General features: G+C 41.6%; 1 protein-coding gene across 6 annotated transcripts; it reads left to right on the forward strand.

Moving 5' to 3' along the window:
- Positions 1 to 1691: 1691 nt before the first annotated feature.
- LOC142851515 (uncharacterized) lies at positions 1692 to 26887 on the forward strand. 6 transcript variants are annotated; one of them, XM_075975279.1, is made up of 5 exons: positions 1692 to 1854; positions 7690 to 7816; positions 10705 to 10797; positions 21464 to 21573; positions 22327 to 26887. In XM_075975279.1, the coding sequence occupies exons 1-5, from the start codon at positions 1852 to 1854 to the stop codon at positions 23695 to 23697; spliced, it is 1704 nt and encodes a 567-aa protein (XP_075831394.1). In that variant the 5' UTR covers positions 1692 to 1851; the 3' UTR covers positions 23698 to 26887. The 6 variants fall into 6 exon arrangements, with proteins under 6 accessions (XP_075831394.1, XP_075831401.1, XP_075831395.1 ...); XM_075975286.1 differs by lacking the exon at positions 21464 to 21573; XM_075975280.1 differs by lacking the exon at positions 21464 to 21573 and having other exon boundaries at positions 22331 to 26887.
- Positions 26888 to 27695: the final 808 nt, after the last annotated feature.

The following is a 27695-nucleotide window of genomic DNA, read 5'->3' on the forward strand; positions in this document are numbered from 1 at the left end:
GGAGATACGGCCTTGCTGGGGTAGATGTGGCCATGTTGGAGAAAGTGTGCCACTGAGAATAGATTTTGATGTTACAGAATCCAAGCCTGGCTCACTGTCTCTCTCCCTGCTGCCTGCTGATCCAAATGTAGAGCTCTCAGCTATGCCCCCAGCAACATGGCTGTCTGTGTGCCACCAAGTCCCCACCTTGGTGAGAATACACTAAACCTCTGAAGCTGTAAGCCAGCCCCAGTTAAATGCTTTCTTTTATAGGAGCTGCTTTGGTCATGGTGTCTCTTCATAGTAGTAAAACACAGACTCCGGCAGTGTACCAAGCTTTGTAGGAGTGGAACTGATTCTCCACTCTGCTGTTTCTGTTCGGTCAGGGTCAACTAGACCTTTGCTTAGGAAAATGTCATAAAACCTTCAAGAAGCCCTGAAGAAGCATTTTCATCAAAGATGGTGTTTGGGGATTGGGCTCACACTGAATTACTCTGGAGTCCAAGAAACTGGACTCTGATTTCACCGTTCCTTTATAAATTGACTTTGTCAGATTTTTTCTTTTTTTTTAAATTTTATTTATTTATTTATTAAAAATTTCCACCTCCCCCCCACCTCCCATTTCCTTCCCACTCCCCCCTTCCCCTCCTCCTCCCTCTCCAGTCCTAAGAGCAGTCAGAGTTCCCTGCCCCGTGGGAAGTCCAAGGTCCTCCCCCCTCCATCCAGGTGTAGGAAGGTGAGCATCCAAACAAACCAGGCTCCCACAAAGCCAGACCATACAGTAAAATCAAAACCCAGTGCCATTGTCCTTCACTTCTCAGTCAGCCCTCATTGACAGCCACATTCAGAGAGTCCAGTTTGATCGCATGCTCCATCAGACCCAGTCCAGCTGGCCTTGGTGAGCTCCCATTAGATCAAAGCTCCTCTGAAAACAGTTGCAGAGAGTCAGAGGTTACAACCAGGAGGTCTGTACTTTGGGATGCATGAGCAATTCATGACATCCATGAGTACTGTGACCCTTTGCCTGATGCAGCATCTCAGCTCTAGAGGAAAGAAACTACTTTGTCTAGCTAAAATCAAAGAACAAATTCAAGAAATGCTCCCTTGTTTGGCTAAAAGAAGAAATGCATTCTCAGTAGACACATCTGTATGAATGCCGGTAGCTTCAAAGGAAGATGACTTAAGCACAGACATTGGATTATTGTCTGTGAGGGAAATTAAAAATTACATCCAGCAAACCCAAAAGGAATGGACATATTTTGCATGCATGTGGGATGTATTATACATATTTTCAAATTTCTCCTAAGATAAGCAATGAAAAACACAGCATTGGTTTGCTAAATGGTAGTTTTTACAGTCCAGTTCAAACGCTTGTTTTGACTTTTTATTAAGTGAAAATTTAAAAAAATAAAATAAATTTGCTCTTCTTGGAATCCATAGGACACTAACAATGTATATAGATTCATATGCAATTCATAAATTTTCCTACTTTATTTACAAAGTTAATACAGACCAATAAGAAGGAGGTCCTGTCACAGGCAGCCCTGCCTTAATTTACCTGCAAAAGCAAGGCCTTGGCTTTCTGGCTTCACCCACCCGCGAAGTGAAGCATGAACTGTCACTCAGGGTGGGACCTTAAGCATTACCCAATCAGAGGCACAGGACCGAAGGCTACCCAATCAGGCACACTGACGGGGCCTGGGGGCGGGGCGTTCAGCTGCACGTCCGTTGTTGCTGATCCCGCCATCTTTGGCGTCTATGGCCGCTTTTCTTCTCTGCCTTGGCTTCCGAAGTGCACCAGGTCCCATCGCCTTGTGACTCGCTGGTGCCTGGACACCCAGCGTGAGGGGGCCGCTCACCGGGAGTCCCGAAATGGTGCGTGTACCCGCGGCAGCGTCCCCAGCCCCGAGTCCCCGGTGGGAGCCGCCAGGCGCCCGGGCCCCCTGCGCAGTGGCCGGGCTAGGGCAGCTGCTGCAGCCCGGGGTCTTGTCGCGTCGGCGCACCGGGGACCTGCAGTGACGCTCCCGTGGCCGGGGCCGAGCTTCCCTGCAGCCCCCAGATGTGGTAGGACTGCGGTCAGCTGGGGATGCTGGCTGTTCGGTCTCGGGGCCCTCATGGCCACCGGCCTCCCCCGGCTTTCCTACAGCCGCCCCGCCCCTCTCTTTCTCTTGCACGTCTGTGTTTGTGCCCGGCTGTCTGTGTTGCAATCTTGTGCAGTGTCTCTGAAGCTCTGTCTGTGGGAGTCTCTGCTGTCAATGGCTCGTCTTTTCCCTAGTGTCTCTGGCTTTCTCAACACGTCTCCTCCATGAGACCTTTCCTTCACGTCCTGGAGCCCCTGGTGACCTGGAGTAGGTACATCCCATTCTGAACCGTTTCCTTCTCTCTCCCTCTGTGACTTCTGGCTCTGGCTCTCTATATGCTATTAGATGGAACCTAAGAATTCGTTCCTGTGAAATAGTGCATGAACGTGCACGGTAGTGCTCTGCCGAGAACCAAACTCCTCCTCTTTTACTTAACGTTTTTAGTATCATATTTTAATGGTACACGGTAATGGCTTTCATTACATTTTATACCTGTGTATAATGTATTTTCTTCACGCTAGCCTCAGTTATTCTCCTGGTCCCTTCCACACTCCCTCTAATCCCCTTCCTCTCTCCTAGTACTTCCCCTTATTCTTGGATGTTGTCAAGTATTTTTTTTAAAGGACCCCTGACTTTTACAGGCACATTGAAGGGGGGTTAGTTACAGGAGCATGGGCCTCAAACTGTTGCTTACAGTACTGAAAAAAAGAACCCTCTCCCGAGCCAACCTTTAACTCCTTATACATACATCCTGAAGGAAGAATGGGACCTTGTGAGCCTCTACCTAATTTGTACAGTTTTATTTATTACTTATTTATTTATTTTGAGATGTCGTATTAACTGCAGCCCACGGTGGCTTTGAACTTCTCATCCTCCTCTCTTAGCTGGGAAGTAAAGAAAGGACCCCAAGATAGGGACTTATACTTGGCAGGAGCCCAGGTACCAGCTGCCCCGCCTCCTTTAATCCATCTTTGCCCCCACCCGTGCTCTTGGGGATGGGGAGAAATGCCTCTCTGCTGGGGCGGTCCTGGCACACAGGCATAGCTTGGGAAGCACAGCATGGTTCTGGTTGGAATTAAGGTGCACAGAACGAAAGAGAGCTAGAGGCAGAGGAGCACGTAAGAGAGACGGCTACAAAGCAAGACCTGCGGCAGATCAACAGGCCACAGGAAGGTCTCAATACCAGACTCAGGCCAGCCATGTTGACCCCCCTCAGCCTCTCCATAAGGCAGGGAGGGAAGGAGCCAGGTGCCTGGGACAGATGTGGCTCCTGTACTGTGGAACTAGAGAGGTGGCTCAGAGAAGCAGTCTCCAAGTGTCCTTCTTTGGATTTGGCCATATAGCACTGGACTTTCCTGATCTCCCTTGGCACTGGTCTGGTTCACGGGACATGAAGGAGGAGCGTTAGGAGACTCGGTGCAGGGAATTGGGGCCTGCTCCCTAAACCTGAGCACTGCACATGTGGGTCTCAGTTCTCTCTGTATGTGTCCCTCTGTCTCGCCATCCTTTGCTGCCTCCTCTCCTGTTTCCTTTGCTTGTTTGTATTTGATCTTTCACACAGGGTCTCACTCTGTTGCCTATGTTAGACTCAAGCTTATGGTGATCCTCCTACTGTAGCCTTCTGTTCCCTGAGATCTTTTAGGCATGAGCCATGATATCCAATTCTCTGTTCCTTGTTGTCTCCTCATCTCTCTGTCTTTGTGTCTTTGGTTTGTCTCGGTCTCTGAAAGCTTGTGTAGAGTCCTGCTCTGGAAGGAAATTTGGCTGACTTTGACCCCACTCAGTAGAAATTTTTGTTTTGTTTTGTTTTTGTTGAGAGAGGGTTTCTCTGTGTAACAGTCCTGGCTGTCCTGGAACTCGCTTTGTAGTCCAGGCTGGCCTTGAACTCACTGAGATCCACCTGCTTCTGCCTCCCGAGCGCTGGAACCACTGCCCATCTACTTGGTAGCATTTTGTAACCTGGGATTCCAGGAGCATCTGTGCATAGAGGCTTTACTTCTTCCCTCTTCCTTTCCTCTCTAGATGTCTCCTTCTGTGCTCTGGTAAGGTGAAACAGGAATGCGAGGACTAGATCTGGGTTCACATCTCTCCTATCCAGAAGGCATGCTAGTGCAGGCCAGTATATATATAGCAAGTCTGAGGGAGTACAAAGTGGAGTTCATGTTGGGCCAGGGCAATTTAGTGCAACCCTGCCTTAAAGAAAAAGACACAAGTCAGCCAGTGGTAGAGCACTTGTTGGGCATGTGTGGTAGGTTCCATTTCCAGTCACCACCCTGTCGGACCTCAAAGAAGCCAATCCCTGCCTTTAGATTCAGTTCTATAGAATCATGTTACCCCTTATCTGTTGTTGTACAGCAAGACACATAGTATTGCCGTGAAAAGGCCAAGGGCTCTCTAGTGCACACAAACCTTCCATCCTGGGACCCCGAGACCAGGAGAAGGGTGCTATATGAAGCCTTTCCCACTATGAAGAACAAAAAGCTGAGGCTAGGGGTTGACACTTAACTGCCTGATTCCCTGGGGCAGTGACTTGGCCCTCATAGGACAGGAGAAGGCAGTGTGTGCACTAGGTTCAGTGGGGCCTCAAATGGCTGGAAGAGGTGGTGCTGATGTTCTCTGGTTACTGAGAATGGTTTAGACACTAGTGGTCCTGAGAGAAGAGGACCTGTAGGAAGAAGACAGAGTCTAAGAGAGGAATTGAGGGCCCCCTTCTCCTGTTTTACCTAACCAGGAGGAGGAGAGTCCCTGTGAAAGGAGGTTTCTGAAGGGAATTCCTCAGACTCCCACAGGCCAGTACCCCAAATCCTGTTGACAGCAGGAGACCTTTAAGGACCCATTTCCTGGAGGTCAGACGGCAGTGTCTGCGGACCTGGTATGACCCAAATGGAAAGAAAAGAAGGGAAGCCAGGAGCCAGCCTGTTTTGCATCTGTCTCTTTCTTGACCTTTTTGCTGTTCATGAAAGTCCCAGCTTCCACAGCAGCCTTGCCTGCAGTATCAGGAAGGAAGGAAGGATGTGGAATTTGGATGACCAGCTCTTTTGCCTCACATCTTCCGTATGGATAAACTGTTTTCCCTGAACCTTCCAGTTGTGTGGGAAGCAAGTTTTAAAATCCAGACACCATGGCTAGTGTCTCCAGCACCCTCGGTGTCTCTGGCAGCAAATTCCTAAAATGACACTTCCTCGCGTTACCAAATATCAACTTTTTACTTTTGTGAATGAATTTGTATGTACCATATGCATGCAGTACTCGAAATGGCCAGAAGAGGGCATCATATTCCATGGACTTGGAGTTGTAGACAGTTCTGAGCTACTAGGTATGTGCTGGGAGCTGAACCATCGTTTCTCCAGCCCCATGAACTTCATTTCCTACAGATGTGATTTATTAAATATAGATTTGTTTTGTTGTCTTCTTTTTTCCCCCGAGTCCTGGAGTAGTGGATATTTGAAGAATTTAATTCTGTTCATGAACATATTACATTAGAGGAAAGCTGAGAAAATTCAGTTGAGCCATGTGTACCCTAGGGGCAGAAACGTTATCTGATGACATTGTGTTGAGCTAGCTCCTAGCAGATTTTATAGTGATGTGTGCCTTTGTCCCAACATCTGTATTTCCTGGTCTGAATACCAGTTCTTGGGTTCTCTTCTAAGGGACAATCTCATGTGTACTGTGGATCTTCTGGGAATAGGTGGATGCTCTGTATGTTGGAGGAATGTCCTGCCATACCCTCATCTAAGAGACACTTAACTATTAGCATTCTTGGCAGTGAACGTGGATGTGAAACCAGTTCCTAAACATTTACCTGTTTGTTGTGTACTTGCCAGCCCTGGTGATAGTTGGATCATATGGACGATCTGTTTCCATTTTTTGCAAAGCTTGAATACTACTTTGTAAAGCGACTGTACTAATTTTACACATCAACAGAAGAACACTGAGTTCCCTTTTTGCCATGTCCATTATAATCTGACCCTTGTAATCTGTCATTGCATTGACATGGTCATTCTCACAGCTTTCCTGAGGTTGCAAGAAGTATGCTGTCTGCTGTCTAATCCCTGGGGCAAATTGGTTACCATTCAGGCTGTCTGATAACTTCTTAAAGAGCAGACGACTTCTGGGACTAGACTAGAATCTGTCTTGTCATTCTTCTCTGCAATATTTCTGGGTTTTAGACAGTTTTTTTTTCTGGGCCCTAAATAGATTTACATGTGTCAGATCGCTTTGTTCCCAGAACTTGGTTGGAAGTTTAGTATATATTCCCACAAACAGACCCAATTTAAAGTTGAGGCATTCAGTGAGTGCCAGCCTCCTCCTGTGAACAACTGGTGAACCTGGAGATGTGTGTGAGTAGAGGAGGAGCTCAGGAGTCTAAACTCCCATCGAGGCTATTAGAGGGTATTTATTTTTACATATATGGTTATTATCTTCCCACCCACTCTTTGGATGACCTAAGGAGCATAGAATCATTTTCCTCTTGTATAGTGTGATGCAAGTTGAGTTCTTGCTCATGTGTGTCTCACAACTGGGACTCATTGATGTGACTGTTGTCTCAGTTTCCCAGTGTATAGAGGGCAACTCATTTATGCTTTTGAGAGAGAAATGGTACAGATAAATGTTTTCCACTTATGGTCACTTTTTGCCTGAGAAACTTTGTATGAACTCAGATATATAGGTTCATATAAAACAGGAATACAAACCAAATATTTGTGTTTAATAAGTCTTACACATTTTAAAAAATAATTTCTCATGATTTTGTTGGTTGTAAAAGATGAAATGAACTTTGCCTATAAATGAACACAATACAAGTCAAATACATGCTAATTTCATGCTTAAAGAGTAAGAAATGAAGTTGGGAAAATACTTAAAATCTCTAATTCCCATGATTAAATCGTTTCAATAAGAGTAGAGAGCTGTAAGGAGAGTAAAATTTGCAGAGTAAGATATCATCTCAGGCAGTGTTCCTTGAAATTGTGTGGTGTGGTGGCATGAACAGTGCCTAGTGCACATGCTGTGTGTTCACAACGAAGGCTACAGTGCTCTTACCTGATGCCACGTGGCCGAGTGCTGTCCTGGATTCACAACGTCTTTCCGAGTTAAATTTTGGTCATGGAGTATTTATACTTCCTCTCTGTTGCAAAAATAATTTTATGACCCTAGATTCATGTATGGGGTTATCATCTTGCTTTGAAGAATAAGATCTATTCTACTATAGGAAGGGAACTCGAGTTCATGCCCCTATGTCTTCTGCACTCTAGCACAGTGCTGCTCTGCCAGCCCCAACATCTGCCTTTTCACTGTGCTCTGCATGCCTTACAGATTTAATTTTGTTTTTATATAATTGAGCTTATAGAATCCATTCACTTCCTTTTAGTGAAAACCTCACAAACGCATGCTCCGATACAATTTTGTTTCTATTATAATTCCGTGGAGAGCTCTTTAATTATAATTTCTTCAGTTAACTATTTAACACAGAGGTAAGATACTAGTGTTGATCTTAATGTGTCCCACGATACAGAAAACAATTCAAGCCCCAGCTTCTATGTGGCACTGGCAAGACACAGTCACCTAGAGAAAAGGATTTTTTTTTTTTTTCAGTTCTGAGGCCTTGGGTTGACGAGAGGTGTCATTACAGGGCTTGGTGTCGTTTGAGGACGTGGCTGTGGACTTCACCTGGCAGGAGTGGCAGGAGCTGGATGCTGCTCAGAGGACCCTCTACAGGGATGTGATGCTGGAGAACTACAGGAGCCTCGTCTCCTTGGGTGAGTCTGACTAAGTTGATAGACGTTTTAGCATATGTGCATATATTACATTCTTCCTGATAGCTACTTTTAAAGATTTAATTGTCAAACATATTTATTACCACACTATGGAACATAAGTTCTGTGTCCTTTGCCCAGCTACCAAGAACAAATGCTAACCGTTCCCCGTCTAGCCCACTCCCATGTCCCCTGTGTCTTTGCTCTACTCTTATAACTGCCATTTTCTCTACTTCTTTGAGGTTACCTTAGCTTGCAAGTATAATGAAGACATGTGAGATTTCGCTTTTTATGACAGACATGGTTCATTGAACTTGTGTCTTTCCTGTGTAGACATAAGAAATCATCTGTTTACCTCAATTGTGGAGGAAGTCAGTCGTTCAATAAAACTTCCATCTATTCCAGTATGATCAATCAGAAAGTGTATTTGTTCTGCTCAGACAGCCAAAATGACTCTCAGACAGTGGTAATCCTGACAACTCCACATCTTACTCAGTTTTGCCTTCTGTTGCAGTTGGACAGAGGGGTCTGGATTGGAATCTCTTTTGAGGGGTTCGAGGCAGTCTTCTGAGGGAATATTGGCGCCATCATTATTGCGGTGCTCTATCTATTCTAATGCTACATCTGTGTACCAAGTCCTTTTGTGGACCACCAGTTATTTAGTTTTAAGATAGTGGAGATTATCACGGGCTCAGAAATAGCGATTTACATCTTCACAAGTGCTCTCCAGTTCTGTTCCTGGACAAGTGTCTCAGTTTGTAGGGTGATGCCCAAAAAGAGATGTTAAGATGTCAGCCTGTTCCCCTTCCTTTGCTCTCTGGCTGTGGTGAGGTGAGGTACCTTGCTCAGCCACTGTGGCCTTTTCTGTGCAGGTAATTTTGAGTTTGATGTAATACTTTTCACTGACTTTGCTTTGATGGCTGTGCATCTGGCAGACATCAAAATACTCTTTGTCTGCCTCACTGTCCTGAGGTGTTTATTGTATATGCTAGAGACATCATTATGTCTGGTCTTAGATTTAAACCTTTGATTTACTTTTGGAGTTTTCTTTTTCCTCACTATGCATTTATAATGCAGTTTTTCAGGTTGGCTTTGAACTCACTTGATTTTGACCTTCTGATTGTCTTGGCTGTATCTCCTGAATGCTGGGATTTCAGGTGTGTGGTAGCACACTCAGAACCTGATCTGTTTTAGTTGATGTCTATGTAAAGTTTAGAGAGAGAGGTCTCTTGCCTTTTATCAACATAAATAGTCCATACTTCTCTGCAAGAGTTACAGATGAGAACTTCCCTCCTGGTTGAAAGGTCTTGAACCTTTGTTGAAAATCAGCTGACTGAATGTATTAGTCAGCTTTTCATCACTCCAACACAGTACTTGAGTGAAATCGTAAAAGGAAGATTGATGTTGGCTCATAGTTTACCCAGGTTTTTCCGTGGTTTTACTTGGCCATGTCACTTTGGCCCTATAGAGAGGTAGAGTCACATGAAGGGAGCACAGAACTGAGGTGTGCTGCTTACTTCACTGACACTGGAGAGCAAAGAAAGGGTTCTGACATGTCAGCATCCCTTTTTGGGCATCTCCTCATGTCCGCATGTCCTTCTGCTAGACTGTACCTGCTAACTTTATCAATGCTGTATTCTTTGGAATATGCTTCAAATCCGCATTATAACCCTGAATAGATGTGGTTTTGATTGGGGCTGTGTGTTCTCTTCCAGTAGTGTCTAGGTTTCTTTTTGTGCCAGTTCCCCGCTGTGTCTTTGTAGTGGGTTTTGAAGGTAGGTCCATGTTGGTGCCTTTTCAACAAGAGGCTTGGCTAGCTTCAGGTCTCTTGCACTTTTCCATGATGTACATTGTTTAGGAAGTGCATCGATTTTACCATGAAGATATTGTTAAATCTGTAAATCACTCTAAGAAGTATGGGTTTTGCGTCTTTTAATACTTTTATTTCTTCCATTTATTAACATAAAATGTGGTGACCTATTTTTGTGGTTTTTTATTTCATAATATTAGTTTATTTTTACTCTGATAATCTCATACATGATGCAATGTATTTTTCAGTTTTACCATCTGTTATCTTCTTATGCCCTCCCCATTCCTCTGAGCACACTCCTCTACAGTCTCCCTTCACCTTTCCTCCTTTTGTTGTGTGTGCGTGTGTGCGTGGGTGTGGGTGCGTGTGCGAATGCGCGCGCGTGTGTGTGCGTGCGTGCATGTGTGTGTGCGTGGGTGTGCGTGTGCATGTGCGTGGGTGTGCGTGTGTGTGTGTGCGTGGGTGTGTTTTATGACCACTGAATTTGATTAGGATTCTTTGCGTGAATATGGGATTGTGGATTAATTCCTGGATTGAGCACAGGCAGTTTGTTTTCTTGGTTTTCTGAACCAGTGTTTCACTGTGTCTCCTGGGTGCCTTTGAACTTTGTAGTTCAAAGTGTTTTTGAACTTACAACAGTCCTCCTATTCCAGCTATTGTATCCTGAGATTTTTCCATCTGGCGAGGAGGAGGGGGTGGCCTCTTTTAACTTCTCAGTGTTTGGAAATTTTCAGGCTGGTATTGGGCTTGTTGGTTAATAAGTTTTACAGTAGAGCTGGGGACATAGCTCAGTGATAGTTGGCCTGCAGCTGTTTTGAAGAGGAATGTAAAATTGGACTTCTCAGCAATTAATGCTTTTGGTTTTTGATTGCATACATGGTGTTTTAGTTTTTGACTGTGTGTTCTCTAAGTTTCATCTAGTTTCTAGGTTTTCTTTTCTTTTTCTTTTGAGTCCTTTAAGTTTTTTCTCTGTGTAGCTTCATTTACCATTGATAGCATGCCTCAAACGGCGCTGTCATAGCCCGTCAGTGAAATGAACTTTCTGCTTGAGCACAATTTTTATATCGCTTTCTATTTACAGGGCACTGCTTGACTAAACCTGAGTTGATCTTCAGGTTGGAGCATGGATTTGGACCATGGAGCATAGGAGAGACCTCACTCTGGAATCTCCCAGGTCAGTGAATGTGAACTGAGGAAGGGAATTCAGCAAGGACAACTGACTGCTTATAGGATGTGTTGAGCTGTCTTTACCAGCATTCCACAACTAGTCTAAGTAACAGCTAGTTTTTTCTGTCAGGCGTTTATTTTATGCAGATTTCAAATGGGGAATTCTGGGTCAGTCCGTCTCATTTTTATTATTGAAGTCTGTTTTCCTAAATTTGCTTAAAAAAATCAATCTTTGGCTAGATTTTCCCAGACATTTTTATTGTTGCTTTGAGATGGGGTCTCATAGCTCAAACTGCCCTCCAACTTGATGTTGCTGGGCTAAAAGTCTGCATCCTTTTCCCTCCGTTGCCCACTCCCCACATGTATGATCACACCCAGCATTATCTGTACATTTGTCAGTTAGATACATGTCTACATACTTCATCTGAATTCTCACTTGTCATTCTTATGTTAATATTGAAATGATCAGAAATTTTATTAACATTCAAATGCATCTCTTTAAGGGCTTAAGTTTAGTGAGAGGAAAATGAAGCATTGTTACAATAATGTACCACAGTGAGGTAAGAGACACCAAGAATATTAACCTGAGGAGGGGGGAAAACACATGAAGTTTTATTTTAGGAAAAGTATAAAGTAAGGCACTGTTGAAGAATTATTCATTTATTTTAGTTTAGTGTTATGATTACTCTTAGAATTATTTGAACTACCAGCACTCGGGAGGTATAAGCAGGCAGGCAGATCTCTGAGTTCGAGGCCAGCCTTGTCTATAGAGCAAGTTCTAGGTCAGCCAGGGCTACACAGGTAAATCTTGTCTTAAAAAACAAAAAGAAAGAAAAAACATACATATATGTGTGTGTGTGTGTGTGTGTGTGTGTGTGTGTGTGTGTGTGTGTGTGTATGTAAATTGAGGACAGAGATTAGCATGGAGAAAGAAATTTGGAAATGTGGTGGCCTAAGGAAAATCGACTACAGAATATAGTTTTAAATTAGGAAAGAACACATCAGAAATTTAAGGGTAGGATGGCAGATAAAACGTTTTTCCATGCTGATACACAAATGCCCAATGCCAGTCAGAAAGGAGAGAATGTTTTCCAAAGAGAGCATGAGAGAAAGAGTACTTGGGATCAAAAAAGAGGTGACAGGACAGTATTCGTCAGAACAGAAAAGCTATTTTCTCTCTCAGACTGCACTTTTAATCTCAATCCCAAGTGGTAGTGATCCTAATCCTACAACTAGGTAATGACCATAATAATGAGCAGAGTGCCCTGCTGCCACCGACCGGCGTGTTTTGTCATGGGAGAAGCCTGATACTGGCAAGTGTTAATACAGAGAAATAGCTTCTCTGACAGTGCCTTGTAGATATTTGCATAAATTGAAAAACAAATTGCATTCATCTGCATATAGGATGCCATACCAGGGGCCATAACTAAGACCAAACAAAATCTCAGGAGGCTGGGGCCATATTGACAGTTTCTGTGTGGTAGGTGAGCACAAGACGTAGTCACGGAAACTCACATAAAACGTAGTTCCTCAAGAAAGGAGCATGAAATGCTAGGAATGGGGTCTTACATTTCTAGTGAGGAGTGTGCCCTTTTCTCATAGTCACAGGCAGAGAATAATAGTAGGCCCAGTCAGCCAGTTGGTTGGCCTCGAGATCATTTTTTCCTTCTCCACTGTACTTCTCCATGTTTACTGCACCTTGGGATTTGTACTTAAAAATACTGTACTAAAATGTTTGAGTCATTAGCCTTTCATAGCGATCTTCTTACCAGAATATGCTGTTCATTGGGCTTCAGAGGGCCTGACCGGCCCAGAATCGCCTTACTCTTTGCTGTGTAGGCTAATTCTGCAGATACTTCATGTGTAGAGGTTTGCTCTCCATCAGTGAATATAGAATACTGACGTTTCTGAAGGAGTTGTATGGTGTCTGGCAGATACTCTGAAAAGCTTGAGCACAGCAGTGACTCCTGTATTGAGGTACATAGTTTTCATCATTGGATTCAGGCTTGTCACCAACAATATAACCTTTGTGGACTCAGTCCTTAACTAGTGTATAATGCTAACAGGAAAGTGAGAACAGAAAAATTAATGTTACTCCCCAGCCATTACTCAGCAACCCCAGCAGCCTGCTGATGGATTCCAGTAATAGTGGACGTGGATGAAATTCTTCTCCTTTTTTTTCCTTTTTTTTTTCTTTCTTTCTATTTCTCAGACATTTTTAGTATTTTTATTTTTATTCTTTTGTCCCAATTAGGGTTACTTTTAGTATGATGAACTGCCATGACCAAAAGCAAGTTGGGAAGCAAAGGGTTTATTTGGCTTACACTTCCACATTGTAGTGCAGGAGCTCAGGTAGGGTTGGAACCTGGAGGCAGGAGCTGATGCAGAGGACATGGAGGGGCGCTGCTAACTGACTTGCTCCTCATGGCTTGCTCAGTCTACTTTCTTATAGAACCCAGGACCATCAGCCCAGGGGTGACACTATCCCACAATGGGCTGGGTCCTCCCCCATCAATCATTTTTTAAGAAAATGCCCTATAGCCGGATATTAGGCATTTTCTCAATTGAGGTTCCTTCCTTTCAGAATACTCTAGATTTTGTCAAGTTGACATGAAACTAGCTAGCACATTTTGACTTTATCCTTTTTAAGTCTTTGATGTTTGTATTTTTACTGTTCCTTATTCCTTTTTATAGTTTTATTTACCCTTTTTCTATATTTGAATATCTGGTTTGTTCTCTGGCTTTTTAACCTTTTCTGTATTCCTTTCTTTCTGCATAGTTGTTTTAGCTTTTTTTTCATTTATCTTGCTCAGATTATTGTCTTACTCTTTAAATTTTATTGTCTCAAATTGTTCTGCCTATTTAAATGTTTTATTATAGTTACTGATAGTGTTGCATTTGTTTAAATTTTTTAAATAAATAAATTTATTTTATAAAATGATCTTTTTTCATTTTACATACCTATCCCACTCCCACTTTCTCTGCTCCTCCAACTCTTCCCACCTTCCCTCTCTACCACTCCTCAGAGAGGGTAAGGCTTCCTGTGGGGAGTCAACAAGTCTGACACATCACTTTGAGGTAGGACCAAAGGCCCTCCCCTCTATATTTAGTCTGAGCAAAGTATCCGACCAAAAGGAATGGACTCTAAAAAGCCAGTTCAAGCACTAGCCTGGTCCCACTGCCGGTGGCCACAAAGACTGTCCCAACCAGACAGCTATTACCCACATGCAGGGGGCCTAGTTTGGTCCTGTTCAGGTTCCCTTCCTGTCTTCCTAGTCAGTGAGTTCCCACTAGCTCAGGTGAACTGTTTCTGTGGCTATGCCATCGTGCTCATATTATTGCTCCTGCTTTCTTCAACTGTTCTCCTGAAGCTCAGGTCAGTGCTGCACTGTAGACCTCGTATCTACTTCCATCAGTTGCTGGATGAAGGTTCTATGATGACAATCACGGTGGTCATCAATCTGACTACAGGGCAAGTCCAGTTCAGGTACCTTCTCTGCTAATACTTAGGGTCTTAGCTGGACTTAGGGTCTTAGCTGGGGTCATCCTTGTCCTGGGAATTTCCCTGGTGCCAGGTTTCATCCTAGCCCCATAATGGCTCCCATAATCAAGATAAGCTTTCCTTTCTCTCCCTCTCTGTTCTTCCGCCATCTCAAATCTCCCATTCTCTCATTTTCCCCTCCCTTTTCTGCCTTCCATTACCCCCTCCCACATGCTCCCAACTTTCACAGGAGATCTTGTCTATTTCCCCTTGCCCATGAGATTCATGTATGTTTGTCTCGGGGTTCTCCTTGTTCCCCTACTTCTCTGGGGTCATGGACTATAGGCTCATTATTCTTTGCCTTACATCTAATACATCTAATCTACTTATGAGTGAGTACATACCATGTCTGTCTTTATGAGTCTGGGTTACCTCACTCAGGATTGTTTTTTCTAGTTCCATCCATTTGCATGCAAATTGCAAGATGTCATTGTTTTTTACCGTGGAGTTTCTGTAAATGTACCACATTTTCTTTAGCCATTCTTTGGGTGAGGGGCATCTAGATTGTTTCTGGGTTCTGGCTATTACGAATAATACTGCTATGAACATAGTTGAAAAGATGTCCTTGTGGAATGGATCTTCATCCTTTGGGTATATGTCAAGAGTAGTATTGTTGGGTTTTGAGATAGATTGATACCCAGTTTTCTGAGAAACCACTATATTGATTTCCACCGTGACTGTTACAAGTTTGCACTCCCAGCAACAGTGGAGTGTTCTTCTTTCTCTGCAGTCTCTCCAGCATAGTGTCATTGGTGGTTTTGATCATAACCATTCTGACTGGTGTAAGATGGTATCTCAGAGTTGCTTTGATTTGCATTTCTTTGGTTTCTAAGGATGTTGAGCAGTTACTTAACTGTCTTTTGGCCATTTGAAATTCTTCTGTAGAGAATTCTCTGTCTAGATCTGAACCCAATTTTTAGTTGGATTATTCGTCATTTTAATGTCTAGTTTCTTGAGTTCTTTATATATTTTGGGGAGCAGTCCTCTGTCAAATGTGGGGTTGATGAAGAACTTTTCCCATTCACTAAGCTGCCCTTTTGTCTTATTGACTGTGTCCTTTGCCTTAAAGAAGCGTCTCAGTTTCAGGAGGTCTCATTTATTAATTGTTGCTCTCAATGTCTGTGCTACTGGTGTTATATTTAGGAAGTGGTCTCCTGTGCCCATGTGTTCAGTACTACTTCCCACTTTCTATGAGGTTCAGTGTGGTTGGCTTTATGCTAAGGTCTTTTATGCATCTGGACTTGAGTTTTGTTCATGGGGATAGATATGGATAGATTCTCTTTACATTCTTCTACATGTTAACATCCAGTTATACCCACACCATTTGTTGAATAAAAATGCTTTCTTTTTTTGTTGTATAATATTAGCTTCTTTGTCAGAAATCAGGTGTGTTCATATGATTATGTATTAATATCTGGATCTTCGATTCTATTCCATTGGTCCACCTGTCTATTTATTTATTTTTGTTTTGATTTTGTTTTTTGAGACACGATTTTTATACAACCTGTCCTGGAACTAACTCTTGTAGACCATACTTGCCTTGAATTCACAAAGATCCCCTGCTTCTGCCTCCTGAGTGCTGGGATTAAAGGCATGTACCTCCACCGTCCAACTAACCTGTTTTTATGCCATTACCAACCTATTTTCATTACTATAGCTCTATGAAAGTTCTTTTCTTGTGCCTGATTGTTTTTACTATCCCGAGTTTTTTGTTCTTATTTATTTAGTTATTTTTACCAGACAAACTTGAGTATTGTTCTTTCAAGGTCTGAGAAGAATTGTGTGGTCATTTAATGGGGATTGCATTGAATCTGTAGATTGTTTTTGGTGAGATTGCCATTTTTATTATGTTGATCCTACCTATCCATCCAAGAACATGTGAGATCTTTTCATTTTCTGGTATCTTCTTCAATTTCTTTCTTCAAAGATTTAAAGTTCTTGTTGATCAGGTCTTTCAATTATTTGGTATTGTTAACCCAAGACATTTTGTTATTTGTGGGTATTATAAAGGGTGATGTTTCTCTGATTTCTTTCTCAGCCTATTTTTCATCTATATAAAGGAGGGCCACTGATTTTTGTTTGTTTATTTTTTAATTGATCTTGTATCCTGCCTCATTATTGAAAGTGTTTATCAGCTGCAGGAATTCCCTGGTAGAATTTTTGGGGTCAATTATATATAGTATCATATCATCTACGAATAATGAAAGTGTGGCTTCTTCCTTTCTAGTTTATATCCCCTTGATCTCCTTTTGCTGTCTTTTTGCTCTAGTTAGAACTTCAAATACTAGATTGAGTAGACATCCTTTTTTTGTTCCTGATTTAGTGAAACCGCTTTGAGTTTTTCTCCATTTAATCTAATGTTGGCTGTCTGCTTGCTGTATATTGCTTTTATTATGTTTAGGCACATTCTTTGTATTCCTGATCTCTCCAAGATCTTTATCATGAAGAGGTGTTGGATATTGTCAGACATTTTTTTCATTATCTAGTGATAGGATCTTAAGGGATTTTTTTCTTTCTTTTTTTTTTTATATTATAGATTACATTGGCAGATTTTCGTACATTGAACCATCCCTGCATCTCTGGGATGAAGCAGACTTGATCATGATGGATGATTTGTTTGATATGTTCTTCGGTTTTGTTTGTCAGTATTTTATTATTTTTGCATCAATGTTCATGAGGGAGATTGGTCTGTAATTCTCTGTCTTAGATGAATCTTTGTGTGGTTTGGGTATCAAGGTAACTTTTAGGGGAGGCTGCTTGTTTGATCCTGGCTGCCGAGACTCGAAATAGCCACTCAGAAACTATATTATTTAAATCACCGCTTGGCCAATCACTTAACCCTATTGCTAGCTAGCTCTTATATCTTTGGTTAACCAATTTCTTTTAATCTGTATATCACCACATGGCTGTGGCTTACCTGCAAGGTTCTGGCTCATCTGTTCCTGCCAGCGGCTACATGGCTTCTCTCTGACTCTGCCTTCTTTCTCCCAGCATTCAGTTCAGTTTTTCCCACCTACCTCAATTCTACCCTGCCAGGCCCAAGACAATTTCTTTATTAACCAATGGTATTCACAGCATACAGAGGAGAATCCCACATCACCTCCCCTTTTCTGTTTAAATAAAATGGCTGCTTCATCTGTTTGTTTTATTTTTTCTTGGTTTTCTTGCCTATAAGAAATTTATTGATTTCTTCCAATTTTCTTCCTTGTCTTTTCCTTCATTTCTTTAAGAGAATTTTTATTTCCTCTTCAAGGATCTCTATCATCCTCAGAAAATTATATTTAAGTACGTTTTCTTCTGCTTTTTCTGGGTTTGGATGTTCAGGTCTTCTTTTGTAGGACCACCAAGTCCAGGTGTTGCTGTATTCCTGTTAGGTTGTTGAATGTATTCTTGCATTGGGGCTTACTCATCTCTTCCTCCAAGGGGTGCATGTGGGGCCTGTGCTTCAGGGTATCTCTCCTCCTCCAGTTGGTACAGGTGGGACCTGTGGCTTTAGATGGTCACTCTTCCTCCTGGTGCAGGTGGAGCTGTGCCTTTGCTATCTGCTCATGCGGCTCTGGGGGCTCCTCTCCAGGTACAGTCAGGACCAAGACTCAGGTGGTAATAGGTGCAGTGAGGGATGGTTGCAGGTATGTGGAGACTGCTTGTGGTCTCTGGGGTTTGCTGTTTGGGGTGGGGCATAGGATGTTCCTCTGTTGACTGTGGTCAGGAGAACAGGACAGTCCAACTGGAAACCCAGACACTCATCTCTCCAGGGGCAGCCAGGGCCAAGTCTCCAGTTGTCAGAGATGCAATGGGGTATGGCTGCAGGTTTGGAGAAACTGCTCCCAGGTCCCTGGGACTTCCCTAGGTGGGGATGGGGCACAGCATGTACCTTTGTGAGCTAAGGTCTAGCTCTCTGGACCCCCCAGCCAGGAACCCAGACACTCACCTCTCCAGCGGCAGCCAGAGCCAAGACTCCGGTGGTTAGAGATGTGGTATGGGATGCCTGCCTTTTAAAGTTTTTAGCATTATTTCTATGTCTGATTTGATTTGGTGTTGTTCTTTCAGCATTTTGATTTCTCTCTGAATGATGCTGGGAGTTGAAGCCAAAGGTGAAAAAGGCTGCTAGGACCCTTTTTAGAAGATGAGGGGTGCTTTCCATCCCCATTCTTCCAAAGTGGTTGTCAGTGGCACACAAATCTAATATGCATGACAGCAACCAGGTAAATGGTGATAATTACTGGAAAAACTAGGACATCTCCAATAACTGACCTGAGGATTTTGTAAATAGTGGAATGTCAGGTATAAAATGCAAAAGCATGGTTTTAGTAATGATCCATGCACTAAAGTAGTATTCAGATAAATAGGTGAATGGAGTCTATTTATGCTTCTGTGACAAATTCAGTGAACAGAGATCGTGACAGAAAATACATATTTAAATAATTGAAGGAAGAAGTTCAATAAACAGGCCACTCAATGGAAAGCAACATCTGTTGGAGTAGACTGTGTAGAAGGAAGAATATCAAGAATGAAGGTAAGGTCGAGAAATTATTGTAGTGAAAGAACTCTATAATAGAGGAAAAGGAAGCTCAGTCATGACTATAAAGGAGATGCAATCTATGACTGTGGTACAGAACAGAGAAATGAGAAGTAGACTAAAGACACAGAAAATGTAATCCATAAAATAGAGTTGAAAATTGCACAGATATCTGGAAAGAACAAAAAAGCAAAACTAGAAAACATGTATACATCCAAGAAAGGAGCCATTCAGAATCACTGACCAATATAAATTAGAAAGACTTGGTCAAACTTGGTTTTAGTTAAATGCAGATGATAGAAAAGGAAAAGACATCTTACAGTGTAAGAGGCAAAACAGCTTTGTTACTATAATAGCAAGCCCATTTAGCCTTCTAAATCTTTTTAGCTGAAACCTTGATACCGGAAACCCTGTGAGTTCATGTGTATAGTGACCCCATTGTGTCTGGAATATGCTGTTTATCAACAGTCATCTACTACTTCTGGCCTTAAAATCTTTCTTCCCCTTCTTTTGTGGTGTTCCTTGACCCTTGGGATTTAGGTGTTTGATACAGATGTCCCTTTAGGATTGGCCGCTCTGGCAAATGATGGTTGAAAACTGTACTTATCTATGAATATAAAGATAAGTACTTAGTGGACTGTTTAATACTGTAATTATTTAGTAGAAAAAATGGAAGTAGTTTGTGCCTGACAACCTATGACCTACCCAGTCACAGGTTCTTGTCTCAGTCACCAGTATCAGGCATGAGTTCTGTCTTGTGGAGTGGGCCTTAACTACAGTTGAAGTGCTTGTTTCCTCCCACAAATTTCATGCCACGTTTGCAAGAGTAGGTATATCTTGTCAGGCCGGTCACTATTGCAGTCCTCAAGGTTCATAGCTGGCTAAGACCATGGATTACTTTTTTCTTTCAACACTATGATAGCACTTCCCAGGACTATGAAAGATAGGAAGTAGGGATGAAGCTTCCAGATAAATATCAGCTTGATTTTTCCATGTCCTATAGTTAAAGTATGTAGTGTCTTCAGAAATTGGATCTTAACATCAAGTTCTGAAGGGTAACTCAGAGCAGTAGCAATATCTTGTAATGTTGGGGCAAGAGAAGTCTTTGGAACCACACTGACAACACCTTGAAAATAGATAATCCCCGTGCATTGAACATTTTGTTTAATAGCCTGTGACATCTGAGGCATTTTTCCCCATATAGGGTAACTAACTCCATTTTGTCTGTCTGTCTGTCTGTTTTCAGAAGCATCTAAAGTAGGTTTCCATATGACTTTAAAAGGTCTTTAGTGTTATCTTTCACTATATACCTGTTCCTGTCCCCGTCCTTTCACCACCAACCCACTGAACCCTACCTGTAGCTTTATTTCCTTTTACTCCTTTATAGCACATGTGTTATATCCTCCATTCCTTACTCCCCTCTTCCATGGCCATGCTTAGTTCTCCTGACTTCTACAGGTCCTCCAGTTTAAGCACACACATCTAAAGATTCAAAGCTAGGATCCGCATATGAGAAAGAGCATGAGTCATCTTTCTGGATCAGGGCTACCTCCCTCAGAATGATTTATTTCCAGCTCCATTTATTTACCTACAAAGCTCAAAATTTCTTTTATGAGTGAATAAAAACTTCCGTTGTGTATACATACCACATTTTCATTATCCATTCATCATATGATGGACATCTAGACTGTTATTTCAATTTTTTAGTTTAAACAGTAATGTATGTGTTTGTTAACCACCACCCAGTGCAATAAGAAACTTCTCTGATCAAGTTTTAGAGTAGCACAGATGTATAGGTAGAAACATAAATGTTTAGGATGCAGTTTGATAATATGGCCATTAGAGGACAAAATAGATTCTCCCTTAAGGACTATGACTTCCCTAGCCACAAGTTTGGATAAATTATGCCCATAATCCTGTACAGTTGATACACAGTATAAATCACCTAAAAATATGTAATTGATATTCTCCTATATGTACAGGCACAAACTAATCTGGATTTGCAGCATAACTATTTCTTAGTATTTATTTTTAATAAAATGGTTTATTTTCAAAATTGTATTTATGTCTAAGAAACAAAAGAGATTTGTACAACAGAAGATGGATTACAAGGAGTTTTTGAAGAATCTGTCCTCTAGTGTGAGAGAACGGTGATTTTATACATTGACCAATGAAATATTGCTGCAGATTTTCAGGGCAAATTAAACAAATTTCTATCACATACATAATAATCCTCTTAAGAACCTACGTTCTTGCTCATAACAGACTATGAAACCTATGTCAAGTGGGTAGATAGTGAAAGAAAATCTTCCCCCCTCACATGGGAGAAATGTGATATCAGGTGGTGTGTCTACAATTGAAGTAATGGAGAAAAGGAGCTCAGGGTAACCCCAGCAGTTAAAAATGAGTGTGCCAGAAGCAGCAGAGAAGGATGGATGACCTCTTTCCACGTGTTTCACAAGAGTAAAAGCAGCAAAGGAACATGACTTAGCACCACCTTATCTGTTCATGTAATCTTCCCTTATACTTAGAAATATCTACTGCACAATTTTATTTGAGCAGAGTAAAGTATATTTGATTAATCAATAGTGACTTTTTAATATATTGTTTCAGGTGTTCTTGAAGTGTATGCTTCAGATAAGAGTTGCTTGGAAAATCAGGGGAGTCATGTGTGGCCAGTGGGAAGCATCAGCAGGAATCTGTCAAACAGAGAGATGATTGAAGTAGGTAAAACATGGATGTAAGCAGAACTTTCACATTTTGAAACTGGACATAGGACTAGAATTTTTTTTCCTAGGAACCTAACCAGTGGTAGAGTGTCCATAGTGAGGCTAATGTGATGCTGACAGTGCAGAAGCTGATAATATGACTGATAAGCCCCTCTGGCACCCTGAGTACCTTAGTCTCCCTAACAAGTTTGAAAGGTCACATTATGATGTTCAATATATTTGACCAGGGATATACATCTATACAAAGACTGTTATGAAAAATGTTTGATATTTAAGAACCTCTCATTTCATGCATTGGAAATCTTTTGTTTGCATAACACTTACTCTGCAAAACATACCTCATGAAAGAAAAGTATTGCATTTAAGAGGATTCAGAACAGAACATGGTAAAGTGTAGGACTGAGAGCTGAGCAGTTAAGAACATGAGCTGCTCTCACACAGGACCTGAGCTATCCCAGAACACGTCATGCTGCTCCTAACTGCCTATAACTGTAGCTCCAAGGGAATATGATACCTCTGGCTTCCATGGGTACCTACTCCTGAATGCATATACTCCTACACATATATGCATAATTAAAAATAATAGAAAAAATAAATCTTTTTTATGACAAGCTGTATACTGGGGAAAATATTGGAAATGTACTTTTTATAAAACTTAAAAGAATTTATTATCCTTACAGAACATTAAATACATGCTAGAAAATAGCCCTACTGATATAAAACCTTGACATCTTCTTTTGTCTCAAGGCAGAAATGAAGGTTCAGTTGGAACTCCATCGAGGTATAAAGCCCTATGAGTGTAAACCATGTGTGAAATGGATTAACCTGCCATCGCAGCACAACAAGCAGCGTGAATATTCCTCAAGTGTGAAACCCTGCGAGTGGAAGGAATGTCAGAAAGCTTTCTGTTACAAGTCAGCGCTCACTGGACAGCAGAGAACTCGTACAAGATTGAAGATCTATCAGTGTACAGAATGCAGGAAAGCTTTTCCCTCCAAATCAGAACTCACTGTACATCATAGAATTCATACCGGTGAGAAACCTCATGAATGTGAAGAATGTGGTAAAGCTTTCTATCGTAAGTCAACCCTTACTGTGCATCAGAAAACTCATAGAGGTGAGAAACCTTATGAATGCAAGGAGTGTTGGAAAGCTTTCTATTATAAGTCAACCCTCACTGAACATCAGCGAATTCATACAGGTGAAAAGCCTTACGTGTGTAAAGACTGTGGCAAAGCTTTCTTCTACAAGTCAAACTTAACTCGCCATCATAGAACCCATACAGGCGAGAAGCCTTATGAATGTGAAGAATGTAGGAAAGGTTTCTCCTCCAAGTCAGAGCTCACTTCACATCATAGAACTCATACAGGTGAGAAGCCCTATCAGTGTGAAGAATGTGGGAAAGCTTTTTACTGCAAGTCAACCCTCCGTGTACATCAAAAAATCCATACAGGTGAAAAGCCTTATGAGTGTAAAGAATGTCAGAAATCTTTTTATTATAAGTCAACCCTGACTGAACATCAGAGAACTCACACAGGCGAGAAGCCCTATGAATGTAAAGACTGTGGCAAAGCTTTCTTCTACAAGTCACAGTTAACTCGCCACCATAGAATTCATACAGGTGAGAAGCCTTATGAATGTGAAGAGTGCAGGAAAGCTTTCTCCTCCAAGTCAGAGCTCACCGCCCATCATAGAACTCATACTGGTGAGAAGCCCTATGAATGTAAAGAATGTGGCAAATGCTTCTGTCGCAAGTCACATTTAACTCTACATCATAGAATCCATACAGGTGAGAAGCCCTATGAGTGTAAAGACTGTAGAAAAGCTTTTTTCTGCAAGTCAGGACTTGCCCGACATCTGGGAACTCATACACATGACACTAATACAAAGAATAGAGAAAAGCATTTTCCTGCAACTCACATGTCAGCCAACATCAGAAATGCCATACAATTAAGAAACCCTGTGAGTATAAAGAATGAAGAGAAACTCTCTACTGTAAATCAGTCCTCACTCCATACCATAGATTTCTTACAGTTGAGAAGTCCTATCGATGTGCATAATGCAGGCAAACTTCCCTTTGTGACTCATGCCTCATTCAGTATGCGTGAACTCAGATGAGACACACTAATAGTGTAGAGAAGGCAAGAAAGCTCGCAGTCAGCCAAGATGAGTTGACATCAGAGAATGTAGAATGATGACAGCAAAGAACAAGTGAAAACTGCCGCAAGGGAGACCTTTCTCAACATCTGAAAATCCGTATTGGTTGGTGTGTGCCACTGTGTCTGGAAAGAATGTAGGAAAGCTCTACTGTAGTTATCTCTCTGTAAGCATCATACATGTGAAGAAGCTTAGGGATTTCAAGCTTAAAAGTTTTAAATGATAATTCAAATCTCAGTTGATATGAGTATACATGCTATGAAGAATCCTGAGGATGTTAAAAATCCAACATTTTATAGTGTAGAATATTGTATATGTACTAACCTTGGAAAACAAACATGTAAGGGGCCTTGCTAAAGAACATAGGAAAACTTTGATAGTCAAATCACATTCTGCATCAGAAAAGTTATATAGGTGAGTGACTATGTACAGATAACAATTTTGTCCTGTATGACACTTGTTTATGTTCCATGGTCATTGAGACATTTCTATTCAAACTAGAAATATAGCCTGTCCAACTCTGGTGGGCCTGGAGTTGTATATAATAGCATGTATAGAAATGTAGTTCAGAAGTGGTGCTGAGGTATGCTGGATGTGACTGTGACATTGTACCTGATAGGCACTGTCTTTTGTGGGACTTTTAAAGTTACTGATGCTCTGTGTTTTCTTATTTTCATCTGGCAAGAGAAAAAAATGGTGGATCTTCTCAAATTCATTTTAATTGGACAGTCACTGGCATAGGAGTCATGAAGTTAACAGTACTTATTTCCCAATCCTCAGAGAAATGCAGTTTTGCGTGGTAACAGTTATATCAGATTAGGAGCACACGAGAGACCAAGGTACATGGGGTTTTGTACCATACTTTGCAGATACACAAAGTAATTTAGTTGGGCCAGATACACACAGTTTGAGGTCAAAGGACAGTTCTCTTTGTGACTGAAGGGAGAATAATCTTCAGTAACATATTTCAACCCTGGCAGAAAAGAATCTAAATAATGGTGTCCTAGGTGACTGTCCTCGGAGCAAAGCAACTGCCATCTTGGGAAATTCAGCTGTGCCAGCTTGCAAAAGCTAATCCCAGCTGGGCTTGTTGATGGTTTATAGCCTCCTCTCCTCCCCTCAGTAGCCAGTTGCTCCCTATCAATTGGCAATTCTATAGACTGCCTGGAGAAAAGATTTAGACAGTATGTGTATGTATTTGTATCTGTATATATGCATATGTGTATGCATGTCAGGGAAGGCACTACATCCTCCATCTATGCTGTTTGGAAGAAACATGGTTCTTGCTGGGTAAAGTTTTCCAGATGTGGCCCATTAGGGATGGAGAACCCACACTCTTGGAAGTAACTCTCACCACCCAAGCTTTCTCTGTAAGGAAGCAAATAAACTCATTGGTTTATTTGGGACTTTGTTTGAGTCATGCCTTTGTTTGCCATTAGGACCTTAGGCTCTTCGAAGAGATAGACACTGATTATGTCTTCCCGTGGAAGGAATTTATAACAATATAGGGTCATCATTAGATGAACCCGCAGCCAAGATGAGGCAGCGGCAGCATAATGTGAGTTCCTATAATAAGTTGGGTCTTCGGGAATTCGGGGTGAGCCTTTTTTCTGCTATATTCTCTAAATCCAGTCTTTCTTACCTTTCCCCATAGAGAGAGTAGGTAGTGCAAAAAACTTCTGTGCTTAGAAAATTTCGTGCTCAGGTTGAATTAGGGTATGAGGTACTAACTTGTAAAGTTAACATGAGATATGCAATAGTATTACTGTTTACCTTAATAGCCTCCAGGAATTTTAGTAATCCACCCTGACTCACTGGAGTGAGAAAATAAGACAAATAAGGAGACACATAAGGGCTCCAGTGACTCCCAAGTGGTGTATCGAAATGAGTTTTCAGTTCAGCAGTCACCTGGGCCTTGAGTGGGCGCCAAGCGTGTGTATGCATCACTACTGTCTACTGTGGTGGTCTGTGTCTTCTCTTTACATGCCACCTTTCTCATTGACCTGGCAGTTCTGGCTCATTGAATGATTATGTGGATATGGTGATCCTGGAACCAGAGCTTTTGGACAAGGAGTATGGCTGAGGCCTAGGAAGAAGTCTCAAAACCTCAACACATAGAAAAACTCTCTTCAGAGGAGTCAGACCCGAGATTATGCTCTGGTGCATATTGTCTGCTTTATCAGATGTCATCTTGACAAGATTCAAACCAGCCAGATACTAAGGTGCCTGAATACACAGAAGTGTGAGGTTTTTACTGACTTGGAGTTAGTTTCTAGTGATAGTAGATTAGAGATAGAACGTGTCCCTGCTAAATCAAGGAAAAACTAGTGGCCAGTATACCTTTTCTTTCTTTTTTTTAAAATATTTATTTATTTATTATGTATACAATATTCTGTCTGTGTATATGCCTGAAGGACAGAAGAGGGCACCAGACCCCATTACAGATGGTTGTGAGCCACCATGTGGTTGCTGGGAATTGAACTCAGGACCTTTGGAAGAACAGGCAATGCTCTTAACCTCTGAGCCATCTCCAGCTCCCAGTACACATTTTCTATGTGAGCCCACATTTCCCCAGCCTTTGATCAGAGGTTTAGATTTAGGATAGTTCCCATATTTTCTTTTAGAGCCACACACAGCTGCATCCACAAGGTCTGGGAAATAGGCAAATGATAGCAGGTGTGGTAGCAGTGATGTGGGGGAAGAGGGTGGAATTTGGATAGACCTTGGCTGCCTGCCTCCCTCCCATCTTACATTGGTTTAATCTACCCTTGGCGTTGGGTTCAGGACCACCATCTCTTAGCCACCACAGCTTGAGCTCTTAGACTCCAAATTTATTGACTAAATGTAGTTCTTATATACAACTGCCAAATGTTTTGAGAATCACAGGGAATGGAATATAATAAGTGACTCTATATGTATGACATACTCATTGAAAAAGTGATGGAAGGTGCTAAGTCATACAAGCAAGCTTTTGACTGTTTTCTCCAAATATCAGACCGCACAAACTGCTCCAGTTGCCAGATACTTTAATCACAGGGATATGTTTGCACTTGTGAAGGTACTCTCAAAAAGAAATACTTTGTAGATAAGTGGGGTTGGTTCCTGCACTCTAATTGAACAATTTGTAAATAAAATAAAAATGCTCTAGTAAGCATCGTCTGCCTGTGTATAATTGAGATCATTAATGTGAACATATAGTTACTGTACATTTTAATTTCTTTGTGACTGTTTTTCTTTGCACTGTGGGGTTTTAACTCTTTGAACCAGTATTGCTATACATGAACACTAATTTCTGTATTGTGTCATTGGTAGGAGAATGTCAAATACATTCATGAGCTAATTTTCCTAAATGAATAATTTAAATACAGTATTATTTTCCCTCTTCCTTTTCCTTCCTCCAGCATTTCCTTTGTAGTCCCTTGCTCTTTTAAATTCGTGGTATCTTTTTAACATTTGTTACTGATGTGTGTGAAAAAAAAAAATATATATATATATATATATTCCTAAATATATAAATGCAGCCCTTTCAGTCTACATGTTACTTGTATGTGTATGATTTCATGGTATTGGGTAACCAATTTCTATGGCTTTTTTCAGGAAAGACTGTTTCCTGTTGTCAACATTTTTTAGTTTCTATAGTTCTTTGTCTAGAGTTGGTGTGTTGTGAGATTAACCTCCACCCCCCACCCCGCTAATGTGTGTTAATGCTATCCTTTTTAAAAACTTTCAGAATTGTATGTGTATGAGTGTTTTGCTTGAGTTTATGTGCATATACCACATACATGCCTATTACCTGCAGATACCAGAAGAAGATGTTGGAGCCAAGGGAACTGGAGTTACAGATGGTTGTGAGTAACCATGTGAATGCTGAGAACTGGATCTAGGTCCTCTGAAAGAACAGCAAGACTCTAACTGCTGAGCTGTCTCCAGCCAGCCAATATCAGTAGTATTTTAATTTG

The sequence above is a fragment of the Microtus pennsylvanicus genome, chromosome 1 (genome assembly GCF_037038515.1).
Source record: "Microtus pennsylvanicus isolate mMicPen1 chromosome 1, mMicPen1.hap1, whole genome shotgun sequence".
NCBI lineage: Eukaryota > Metazoa > Chordata > Mammalia > Rodentia > Cricetidae > Microtus > Microtus pennsylvanicus.